Source organism: Homalodisca vitripennis, chromosome X (assembly GCF_021130785.1).
Source record: "Homalodisca vitripennis isolate AUS2020 chromosome X, UT_GWSS_2.1, whole genome shotgun sequence".
NCBI lineage: Eukaryota > Metazoa > Arthropoda > Insecta > Hemiptera > Cicadellidae > Homalodisca > Homalodisca vitripennis.
Genome location: NC_060215.1, coordinates 151,371,931 through 151,385,424, shown reverse-complemented (window position 1 = coordinate 151,385,424; position 13,494 = coordinate 151,371,931). Strand labels below are relative to the sequence as shown.

General features: G+C 35.9%; 1 protein-coding gene across 6 annotated transcripts in view; it reads right to left on the bottom strand.

Moving 5' to 3' along the window:
- The window catches only part of LOC124370026 (adenosylhomocysteinase-like 1), a 97,426-nt gene that overhangs the window by 37,846 nt on the left and 46,086 nt on the right, over positions 1–13,494 (bottom strand). For 5 of the 6 annotated variants that reach the window (XM_046828312.1, XM_046828313.1, XM_046828314.1 and 2 more), the window contains one exon: positions 3,501–3,588. In XM_046828312.1, the coding sequence (XP_046684268.1) occupies positions 3,501–3,588 (88 nt within the window). Of the gene's footprint in view, positions 1–3,500; positions 3,589–10,475; positions 10,728–13,494 lie in introns of those variants that run through there. The other variant, XM_046828317.1, reaches the window with a different exon arrangement.

Below are 13,494 nucleotides of genomic sequence, written 5' to 3'. Positions count from 1 at the left end.
CAGTGACAGCGGGAGTTAATTTCGTAGAAACAATTATCAATGCAATAGACAAAAAAGAAAATGTTATTGGCGTATTTCTGGATATATCTAAAGCCTTTGATAGTATTTCACATGAACGATTATTCAAAATTCTAACTAGACTTGGTATTAGAGGTAAAGAGTTAAAATGGTTCCAGTCATACTTACAAGACCGCTATCAGTATGTTGAAATAAAACATCAACACACAAACTACATTGAAAGCTATAGGTCATCGCTAAACAAAATTATGTGTGGTGTCCCACAAGGTTCCATTTTGGGTCCTCTACTGTTTGTGTGTTATTTGACGGGTCTCCCTTCTATATGTGAGGAAAATGCCATTGGTATGATTCTCTATGCAGATGATGCTAATATTATCTTTTCAGGAAGAAATAAACAGGAAATTGAACACAAAGCAGAAACGGAAATGGCCAAAATAAAACAATTTTTAAATTCAGCTCATTTATTATTAAATACCAGTAAAACCAACTTTATTTCTTTTCACACACCAAACAAAATAGACAAACAATAAATCCATTGATAAAAATAGAAGATTATTCAGTAGAACAATTAACTAGTACAAAGTTTCTTGGCTTAGTTATAGATAATAATTTAAGTTGGGATGATCATGTAAGCTTTGTGTCAAAAAAGTTATCATCTAGTATTTATGCATTAGGCAGAATGAAACAATATTGTAACCTCACTTCACTTAAAACTATATATTTTTCTTTGTTTGATTCCCATATGTCTTATGGAATAGCAATCTATGGTGGAACTTCAAAAAAGAATTTGGATTACTTATTAATACTACAGAAAAAAGCAATTAGAATAATGTTAGGCTTGGCTGGTAAAGAGTCAGTAAAAATGCATTTCCGAGAACTAGGAATTTTAACGGTATTTGATAGGTATATTTTAGAAACAGTTAAATATTGTAAACAAATTAATATTCCCACTATATCACAAAGTCACACATATAATACAAGGCATCATTTTATTAGTGATAGACATAATTTGGAACTCTATAAAAAAAAAACAACTTTTTCAGGACTAAAATTTATGCAGTACTTACCTCAAAACATTACCAATGAACAGAATATGACAATATTTATCAGAAAACTAAAGACATTTCTTACCACCATATCTTGCTACTCTTTAGAAGAGTTTTATAATCATAGAAATAGTTAGTATTTGGGTCAACAAATTTATAAAATGTCTACTGAAAGAGTGTATGTTAGTTAATCTTGATTAGGTCTAAGTTAGTTATCAAGGGTGATTGGCTTACTTTTATTGGCACAATAATATAAGTATTTATAATGTTTACATAATAATTTGACACTATTCTGTACAACAGGTGTATACAAATGAATAAAGAATATTTTGAATTTGAATTTGAATTGAACACTAATTTTGGTAGAGGTTGGAATGGAAGGTTATAAAAAGGTTTAAAAATATGAAACGATAATCTTTTCTCAGATCATATTTTTCTTAGCTTAACACACTTGAAACAAACTGTGAGAAATGTAAATAAATGTTAAATCAGCGCCAACTAACTCGTAAAATGGCTACTTTGTCTCATTATCTAATTATCTGACGTGGTATAACCACTGTCTGAAGGTCGTTTTTAAGGGTTTCAAGGTAGGAAAAATATGATCCGAGAAATATCATTTCATATTTTTATACTTTTCACACAGTCCAATTTCATCCTCTGCAAACCTATCATGGCTGATGATTGATTTCGTTCTTCAAACAATTCTTCTACCTATTCAAGAAAAAGACTATAACTCTCACTGGTAGTGAGGTAATGTTTGTTAACCTTTGATAAGATACCGACTAAATAGCAAAAAGCTTAATTCTGCATGTTGTATTCTAAAAATCTTGCCAAACTGTGTGGATTTTGCACAATAAGATGCGTATATTATCCACTTTCCACAGTATAATGACTTATGGTGTAATCATCTGGCTCAACATTGATTAGTTTTAATATAATATTTGTTTTACAGAAAAAAGCATTGAGAATCTTACATAATAAACCATTTTATGAACATTATAAACCACTATTTAGATAAAAAAAATATTTTAACTCCGACTTTTCAGTATATTCCACAAATTTTTTAGTTTTATGTCAAGAACAAGAATAGGTTTTCAACAAATTCTACTAGTTCATATAACAGAAGAAATTTTTTACAATTGCCAAACATAATACTTAAAATATTGTACATTCAGCTTATTTCATGACTTGTAAACTAATTAATAAAATGTTAACACTAAATAAGAACGTTGAAATAAACATAAAAAGCATAAAGAACATCAAACGGATACTAATAAACAAAACCTAATTAATAAGTTTTTCTTACATTAATTTTTCATATAAATTGACATAATTCAGTTTTGCCTTCAAATAGTTGGATTTCTTTTAAAACTTATGATGTATTTTAAAAAGTTCGAACAAGATCATAATACAAACTAATCCGTAAGCTAATGACAATTCTCTATGTACTACATCCAAGTGAGAAACAAAAATTTGATTTAATACTAATCCTTTATTGTCACAGCATTTACTCGTTAAAATTTTTATACATTCTTATAGTGATAATCTGTTTGAGAGTTTATTTCATACTATCTTACAAAGATCTCCGTTTAATAAGTTATACCCAGTAAGGAATCATTAAGTTTGAAAAAAAATTCACAACAAAAGCAATTAGATAAGCCTGAATGTATTATAAATGTTCTATTACAGAAATGTACACAATTGAACTAACCATTATTGCTTTATAAACCGTATAACTTTTAATGCCATCGATCAATGGTTTCGATAGATTAAGTAAATTTTTAGTTAATGACAGTTTGCTGTCATTCATAAGACGTAAAGGTTGGGTGAAGATGAAGACAACAACTAACAGATTGTTTGTCATGAACCGTCATACAGTCACTAAAACATTTATAATACAGTGAAATTTTATATTAGTTGCAAAATGCCAAGAGATTACAAATGTGCTTACGTGGGATCTGGCAACACCATCACAATAATGTTCCAGCATACAGAGTAAAGTTTATACAACAGGTTTTGGCTAAACACAACGACTCCATAGATTCTATGGTCTCTCCTAACTCTTTGAAATTTCTATTTACAATTTTTCCCCCAAAGTTAAGTTAAAATTGAAATGTTACAAGTTTCAAAATGCTGTTGATACTCAACGGAATACAATGGAATAATTTTTCGTGGTTCCATAATGTAACTTCAAAACTAGTTTCATGAAACGGAAACTAAGCTGGAGGAAGTACATGGTAACAAAATATTCTAATGACGCTAACTATTTCAAATGATTAGTTGCTCATCAGACAAACCTTTAATTTGTAATTGTTTCCAGTCCAGACATTTTTTGGTACAATTATTTAGACTTTAGTCTAATACAGTGGTTTTAAAATTGTAACACATGAATTGTATCTGAAATTGTAACACTCAGTATTACGAAGGTACACATACCTGAACTGTATGAGTCATTGGAAGATGCTGACAAGGATCGGCTACGATACCGGTTGGACTTTTTTAAAGCACTTGAAGTTTTAGTATCCTGTAACAAACATTTTCAGGTTATAACAATCAAAATTAAAAAGCTGGAAAGGAATAAAACTTTTGCATGTGATTTTTTTTAAATAAAAAACTTTGAGAATTTTATTGTTTGTTTACGCTGGCTCCACCCAGTACTATATGAAATGCCACAGAAAGGTTGAAATGAACCATAGAGCCAAAATATGATAGAAACGCTCCCCCTTTGCACTCTAGACACCGTACTCCAACATTTCGGTACTCCCAGCAAGTTCTGGAAAGTCTAAGCTGAGACGTCAATATATCATTTGCATTTTCACACAAAATTAAGATTAACATTTGTCTCAAAAGAGAATCAGGTAAATGTGGTTTACATCATTTAAAACTGTTGTGAAAATTTCATTGAAATTGCGGATTCCTTAAAACAAAATACTTGCTGTAGACCAAAATAATATGAATAATTTAGTTACTGAGGTTTAAATGGCAAAATGAATTTTTTAGTTGGTATTTAAAAATTTATATACTGAATTGAATCAAAATCAGTTTCAGTGAGGTTTTAATAAAAAATAAAATTTAACATCAAATTTTTAATAACTTTTGAAAAAAAGTTTGTAGAGAGATACAGGTTATGTAATGTTTTAAAGGAGCTAATCAACTGTAAATATTAAAAAGACTAAATAAAACAATCAAAATATTTAAGACTCTTTTTTTAACTTTTGGTTTTTGAATATTTAAACACGGGTTTTGAGTTTAAAAATTAAAATAGGCCTAAACATAGCAGTTTTATATGTATATTTGAAATATAGACTTATGAAATATGTCGAAGTTATGTATAACGTATTGAAGTAATTAATTTTGATTGTTTGTTAGTTGATAATCTATTTCTTATTTCTGCAGGCTTATTGCAGGCATATTGACGTCTTTTCATAAATTCAAGATGGACACGTCAAAAAATCTAACTGTGCTACACCAAAATGTTGATAGGATTGGCAATAAGATTGATAGATTCAATCATCTTCTGCATTCTTTATCACCAGACATTGTTGTGATTACTGAACATGGACAAAGCGACAACCTAATCACTAACACCAGATTACTTGGCTATAGTTTGATTTCTGCCTTCGGGAGAAGAAATCGGCAAAAGGGGGGTGTCGCAATATATAAAAAATGTACCCTAGAAAACGAAACTGCTAATTTAAACGTGGAATGTAAAAGTCTACCATTGATATGTGAGGTAGCAGGAGTATCCATCAAGTTGAGTGGCAAAGAAATTCTATACATTCTAGGAGTATATCGCCCTCCTATAAAACGCCAAGAAACTATCGTTCGAGCACTTGAGCTCCTGTCAGATATACTGGGCTCATTTCCATCTTCAGACAAGGGCAAGGTACTTCTAATAGGTGACATCAATATCGACAACTTGCAACCATTGCCTGAAAGAACCCTTTTCAACGACCTTATGGCCTCACACAGCCTGACGAGGCTTCAACTCCCAGCAACTAGGATTACTGCATCTTCACAAACATCTATTGATGCCGTATGTACAAACGTCAGTACAAATCTTATTAAGGTTGATATAATGCATACGGCGATCTCAGACCACACGTGTCAGCTTTGTCACCTCACTTTCCCAGCAAAACAACGAATAACAGAATCTTCTCTTCGTCGTCACCTCAATGCACAAAATTTGCACAACCTAAAACAAAATCTTGCAGCTGAGAACTGGATTGGAGTTTTTGGTTCAGACAATGCAGATGGCGCATATGAGTCTCTGATTCACACTCTAACTTTTAATCTAGATATATACTGCCCCCTGAAGAAGTCTAGACAAAACCGCAACTACAAAATATCTGCATGCTACGACGAAGAAGCAAAGCTATTGAAAGAGGAATTTTTGGAGGCTCAAAGGAAGTACATCCTGAATAACTCAGACAATGATAAACAGACTGCTGTTCGACTAAAAAAAGCCTACGACTTAAAACTTAGGTCTCTAAGAAAAGAAAATAGCGCATCTGTCATTAGCCGATCTATGAATAAAAGCAAAGCTCTTTGGCAAATAATCAATGGTGAGAGGAAATCGTCCAAAGAGTCTTCTGTAAATGCCATAAATCTTGAAGTAAATGGAAGAGTGGTAGATAATGCTACAGACGTAGCTAATCACTTCAACAGATACTTTACAACAATAGCAGATGAAACAATTAGAGTAAATAATAGCAGCCCTTCTTATAACCAAGCTGAAACTACTCATGCAATCCCTGTGGAACAAACTATACATATCCTGAAACCCGTATCAATTGAAGAGCTTGCAATTACAATAGATTCATTGAAGCCTAAATCTTCAACGGGAGTGGATGGAATCTCAGCTAAAATACTGAAAGCAGCCAAACATGAACTTCTACCACCCTTGCTTCATGTCATCCAGCTGTCGTTGGCCCAGGGTGTGTTTCCACAAAAACTAAAAACCGCCAAAGTTTTTCCTCTTCTCAAAAAAGGCAGTAAACATGAAATAGGGAATTACAGGCCCATCTCATTAATCCCCACTATCTCTAAGATCCTCGAGAGGATTGTTCTATCTAGAATCCTTGAACACCTAAATATCAACAATCTTCTCACTGATTGACAACATGGTTTTGTAAAGGGTAGGTCCACTCTCACAGCCTTGGTGGATTTGTTTGAATTTATTGTGGATGGCATAGAAAATGGAGATAGTGTTGTGGGCATTTTTGTTGACATGAGCAAGGCCTTTGATTGTTTAAGCCATGACATGATTGTGACAAAATTACACCATCTTGGTATCCGAGATACGGCACTGTGTTGGTTTCGATCTTATCTTTCTAACAGAAACCAAGTGGTTGAAATAGCTCAATCCATCAAAGGCATCAGATCCACATCCAGATCAGACTCTCGGCCCATGATGAGGGGGGTTCCTCAGGGCTCGGTCTTGGGCCCACTCTTGTTTGTGCTGTCCACCAATGACCTGCCTGCAGTGACGGAGCCTTATTGTAGGGCCATCATGTACGCGGACGACACCGTCCTACTCACTTCTCAGAAGTCTGTTGAAAGCCTCGAAATAAACGCGTACATTGGCCTGAATTTGGCGATGGACTACTGTGCAAGGCATGATCTTGTGTTCAATGCTTCCAAGACCAAGCAGGTTACCTTTGGCACCAAGAGGGATGAAGTCTCAAACCTTCCTGACATCGATGCTGTCACTTCAATTAAACATCTTGGATTACACTTGGATGGAGATCTTAAGTGGAATGAGCACATAGATGTTCTCTGTCAAAGGCTGTCCACAGCTGTCTTCGCCATTAAAAGAACATTATCTGTCAGCACAGAGGAGGCAGCTTTAACAGCCTACCATGCCCTTTTTGAGAGCCTCATATACTATGGAGTTTCGGTATGGGGTGGAACCTCTGCACATAACTTACAACGAGTTCTAATTTTACAGAAGAGAGCCATCCGAACCATAAAAGGAATGAAAATACAAGATAGTTGCCGGCCAGTCTTTAAACATCTGAAGTTATTAACCGTCGTAAATGTATATATCTTCCAGCCTACAACACTAGCTTGTCTTCTGGGAATAAATAAGCGACATCAGGATGTTCACACACACTGCACCAGACATGGAACTGACTTCAACCTGCCGGTCCATCGCTTGAAGCTCTTTGAATCAAAACCTTTCTTACGCAGGTGCAAAATTCTACAATGCCTTACCCGCATCCTTGAAGTTCTTGGAGCTGAAAGTTTTTAGGAGGAAATTAAAATCTTGGCTGGCAGATAGACCCTTCTACAGTGTCAATGAATTTTTAACCTGGAGAGAGTGACCATGGCAATTGGCAAGCAAATAGACTCTTTTCTATATATAATGTAGCCTACATGACGCCTGTTTCTATCTTGATGATAGCAAATAAAGATTTCTGTTTCTGTTTCTGTTTCTGTTTCTGGCTAAGTGTAATAGCCATGTGGTCCTCAGTTTGCCAGTGTACAAATAAAGGACTTTTAATTTTACTTCAAAACATGAAAAACTGTATCATTTTATCGGTGTGTCAAATGTGGTCCAAATTAGTACATTCATTTAATTACACCAATGATTATGCGTGTACATGAGCGTGAGCATGCACACACACAAACACAAACACGTTTTGTAAAACCCTGTGACATATGGAGGGGAGTAAACAGGTTAATGTCAATTACGGCAAAAAAATTGTATAACAACGTATATTTAGGTATACAGCAACAACCTAAGTCAGTCAGATTCAACTCAAGTCTAACTTATTTCTAGATATCATCCAATTAAAAGATATTATTCAGTGAATAAACTTATTAGATATAGTTAGAAACTGTTTCAATAGTAATTCCTTTATCCAGACAAGAAGTAATTTATTATGGTGGCTTTATTTATTAAACTGTTTTTGGTTGATTTTTTTAAATCACAGGTAACTTTTCTGGAAGCAGGAAATAATTTAAAAAACATCATCCACAAGGAATTATAGGTATTTACAGTAGCAATGTTGTGACCATCTCCAATAAAAATGGCTGTAAATAAAGAGGTGATATTTTTACAATATATTATTTACAAAAAGTATATGTCAAAAAGAATATTGTATATGTCTTCAAGGAATGACATTTTTTAATGAAATATAATTCAAGAAAAAAACACTTTTTTAATTCATAATTACTTCAGGAAATATTACATTTTTGTGTATACAAAAACATTAGCGTTCTTACAGGGCTGTCTTCATTCCCCAGGGGGGGGGAGTTCACTTCTGCCTATACTAGGTTTAGCAATATGCTATGTTTCTCCTAAATCTGAGCAACCGTATGGATGGCCAGGAGCTTCACTAACCGCAAAACATTGAAATATTGGGATAAAAGGGTATTTGGCCCGCAAGGAGTCAGAAGGAAATCTCAATTGAGAGCATAGGTCAAGTAGTACATCAAATCAAAGTTTTTATTAGTAGAGTACAATGCCGCAAATCTGACCTCAAAAGGTTCACTCATACAAAATTACACTGGTTTAAAATTCGAAACTTATACAATATAAGCCGTGTTCTAAATGGTTTAATATTCTTGGCTTGGTTCAACTTGTGAAAGTTAAACTTAGTAAATGATTACTGGACTTAAGAAATAGTATTTAATGTATTTAGTGACTCTTCACATGCAATGGAGGATGGTCTACAAGGAGTTCGGCAAAAAAAAAAATAACGAAAGCATAGCTCAAGATGTACATTGTTTTAGAGTGTAATATAAGATTTACTCGAGTGAAGTCCAAAGCCCAAGCTAAAAATAAGAACTTCCTATTATAATAATCGATACCAGTTTTTTCCCTTTATCATGTATCTCTGCTAAACAACCTCTGTATACTATATATATATATCTTATTTTTAGTTTGGACTTTGGACTTATTGGACTTTGGAAGATTGAAGATTTATATATAAATCTTCAATCATTTAACACAAGTTTTGCTTCAGTTTACTGAAACGCTCAAATTGCTGTACTTATCACTAATATACGAGTACATAAATTTTATTCCGTAATAAATACATACATATTATATAAATGCCAACTTACACAGCGGCTGGTGGACTTGGTAGCATGACTGTGCATTATAGAGCGTGCAGGTAGGTTTTCATTCAAAATTGTCATATATATATATATATATTAAGGTAGTATGTTACTTATTTTCTTTATATATTCGTTATAGTATCGTATACAGTAAACTTGTAAACTTACTATTTACTTTCATTGCACCAAAAAAATCAATACAAAATTTAATAATTTGCTTTTTACGTTACAAAGTATGAAATAAGGCTTTATGACATGTGTAGTGTTCTAAAAATATTCTCAGTTAAATAATAAAACCATGCTGGTGCTGTCTTTAAAAGTACATGCAAATTCAAATAAATGTCAAAATCCGTACAAAACTTAAATTATTTCTAAAACTTAAAATATTATACAGGACTAGTTACAAATATTGAGGCACCATTTCAGTTCAACTTAACTTCAGAAAAATTAGAAATTCTTTACTTGAATATTTTTTATAACTTTTATGAGTGTTTGAATATTTGATGTATAGATGTGAGTAAGCTGTGTCATTTTGAATAAGGTACTTACCAAAAACTTTAACTCAACTGATGAATTTTCAATAACGATAGTTAAATAGAGTTCCCTCCCCTACCCATAAAATATATGAAAAACATTACATCAGTATTACCATGTATGACACATCATTTTAAGCTCTCTATCCCAATATATAATGTACTGTATCTCAGAAACAGTTTTTACAAGCCACGTGTATAAAACGATATAGACTACTTAGCATAGTATTTAACAATCAACAATTTTAAAAGGATGCAGCATTATTAGGGTTCTACAAGTTTAAATTGCTTCATAACACTGGCCACTGTTCATAGAGAGTCGCATGTTTTAATTGTATATTTGTACTAACTCTGAATATGGGGGCTCTTAAGGACCCCCCCCCCCAAATAGAGTCTGTCACGAGAGCCCAAAGTCTTTACCTCGTGAAGATTATAATGTCTGTAGGCGAGCAACTTTATAATGTTTTTTGGAATTAATCACAAGCAAAAATAATTCTGCAAACATATTCGATCACGTTGTAAAACTTAACAGCTTGCTTATTTTGCCATTTGCTTATTATTAGTCTATCTGAAATACGTATAAGGTAATTAGAGCGTAATAATAAAATTCATAAGTGATTATCGTTTGCTCGTTTAAGTTAGAATACCATTTCTGTTACGACGAAAGAGTTTGCTTGGTAATTATCTTACGAGTGCGTTATTGTTAAGTAAAAATTATTTCATTGTAAAAATTTAGTCACAAGCCAATGTTTGGTATGGTACAAAAAGTAACTTTTTAAACATTTCTGAATATGGAAGTATAAGAACTTACCATGGTATATGATGGGTGGAAAACTAACCGTCAAGAGAATGAAGTGGATCTGAACCTTGGCCGAAAACCGTGAAAGTAAGTCGGGCTCTAACTGAGACGTTAGCACAACTTACACTATCTGGGCCTAAGTGAGTTTAGTTACATAACGACTTTACTCGTGTTTACAACATAATAATACCCGCGCCGAGCCGCGATTTACTTAGATACAGATAGTACTGTACCTGCAGGCAACAGTTCAGTGTTGCCGTGGTTCTGAGACTTGGCCGAAAACCGTGAAAGTCGGGCTCTAACTGAGACGTTAGTACAACTTACACTATCTGGGCCTAAGTGAGTTTAGTTACATAACGACTTTACTCGTGTTTACAACATAATAATACCCGCGCCGAGCCGCGATTTACTTAGATACAGATAGTACTGTACCTGCAGGCAACAGTTCAGTGTTGCCGCGGTTCTGGGTCTTGGCCGAAAACCGTGAAAGTCGGGCTCTAACTGAGACGTTAGTACAACTTACACTATCTGGGCCTAAGTGAGTTTAGTTACATAACGACTTTACTCGTGTTTACAACATAATAATACCCGCGCCGAGCCGCGATTTACTTAGATACAGATAGTACTGTACCTGCAGGCAACAGTTCAGTGTTGCCGCGGTTCTGGGTCTTGGCCGAAAACCGTGAAAGTCGGGCTCTAACTGAGACGTTAGTACAACTTACACTATCTGGGCCTAAGTGAGTTTAGTTACATAACGACTTTACTCGTGTTTACAACATAATAATACCTGCGCCGAGCCGCGATTTACTTAGATACAGATAGTACTGTACCTGCAGGCAACAGTTCAGTGTTGCCGCAGTTCTGAGACTTGGCCGGAAACCGTGAAAGTCGGGCTCTAACTGAGACGTTAGTACAACTTACACTATCTGGGCCTAAGTGAGTTTAGTTACATAACGACTTTACTCGTGTTTACAACATAATAATACCCGCGCCGAGCCGCGATTTACTTAGATACAGATAGTACTGTACCTGCAGGCAACAGTTCAGTGTTGCCGCGGTTCTGGGTCTTGGCCGAAAACCGCGAAAGTCGGGCTCTAACTGAGACGTTCGCACAACTTACACTATCTGGGCCTAAGTGAGTTTAGTTACATAACGACTTTACTCGTGTTTACAACATAATAATACCCGCGCCGAGCCGCGATTTACTTAGATACAGATAGTACTGTACCTGCAGGCAACAGTTCAGTGTTGCCGCGGTTCTGGGTCTTGGCCGAAAACCGCGAAAGTCGGGCTCTAACTGAGACGTTCGCACAACTTACACTATCTGGGCCTAAGTGAGTTTAGTTACATAACGACTTTACTCGTGTTTACAACATAATAATACCCGCGCCGAGCCGCGATTTACTTAGATACAGATAGTACTGTACCTGCAGGCAACAGTTCAGTGTTGCCGCGGTTCTGGGTCTTGGCCGAAAACCGTGAAAGTCGGGCTCTAACTGAGACGTTAGTACAACTTACACTATCTGGGCCTAAGTGAGTTTAGTTACATAACGACTTTACTCGTGTTTACAACATAATAATACCTGCGCCGAGCCGCGATTTACTTAGATACAGATAGTACTGTACCTGCAGGCAACAGTTCAGTGTTGCCGCGGTTCTGGGTCTTGGCCGAAAACCGCGAAAGTCGGGCTCTAACTGAGACGTTAGCACAACTTACACTATCTGGGCCTAAGTGAGTTTAGTTACATAACGACTTTACTCGTGTTTACAACATAATAATACCTGCGCCGAGCCGCGATTTACTTAGATACACATAGTACTGTACCTGCAGGCAACAGTTCAGTGTTGCCGCAGTTCTGAGACTTGGCCGGAAACCGCGAAAGTCGGGCTCTAACTGAGACGTTAGCACAACTTACACTATCTGGGCCTAAGTGAGTTTAGTTACATAACGACTTTACTCGTGTTTACAACATAATAATACCCGCGCCGAGCCGCGATTTACTTAGATACAGATAGTACTGTACCTGCAGGCAACAGTTCAGTGTTGCCGCGGTTCTGAGACTTGGCCGGAAACCGTGAAAGTCGGGCTCTAACTGAGACGTTAGTACAACTTACACTATCTGGGCCTAAGTGAGTTTAGTTACATAACGACTTTACTCGTGTTTACAACATAATAATACCCGCGCCGAGCCGCGATTTACTTAGATACAGATAGTACTGTACCTGCAGGCAACAGTTCAGTGTTGCCGCGGTTCTGGGTCTTGGCCGAAAACCGCGAAAGTCGGGCTCTAACTGAGACGTTCGCACAACTTACACTATCTGGGCTTAAGTGAGTTTAGTTACATAACGACTTTACTCGTGTTTACAACATAATAATACCCGCGCCGAGCCGCGATTTACTTAGATACAGATAGTACTGTACCTGCAGGCAACAGTTCAGTGTTGCCGCAGTTCTGAGACTTGGCCGGAAACCGCGAAAGTCGGGCTCTAACTGAGACGTTAGCACAACTTACACTATCTGGGCCTAAGTGAGTTTAGTTACATAACGACTTTACTCGTGTTTACAACATAATAATACCCGCGCCGAGCCGCGATTTACTTAGATACAGATAGTACTGTACCTGCAGGCAACAGTTCAGTGTTGCCGCGGTTCTGAGACTTGGCCGGAAACCGCGAAAGTCGGGCTCTAACTGAGACGTTAGCACAACTTACACTATCTGGGCCTAAGTGAGTTTAGTTACATAACGACTTTACTCGTGTTTACAACATAATAATACCCGCGCCGAGCAGCGATTTACTTAGATACAGATAGTACTGTACCTGCAGGCAACAGTTCAGTGTTGCCGTGGTTCTGAGACTTGGCCGAAAACCGTGAAAGTCGGGCTCTAACTGAGACGTTAGTACAACTTACACTATCTGGGCCTAAGTGAGTTTAGTTACATAACGACTTTACTCGTGTTTACAACATAATAATACCTGCGCCGAGCCGCGATTTACTTAGATACAGATAGTACTGTACCTGCAGGCAACA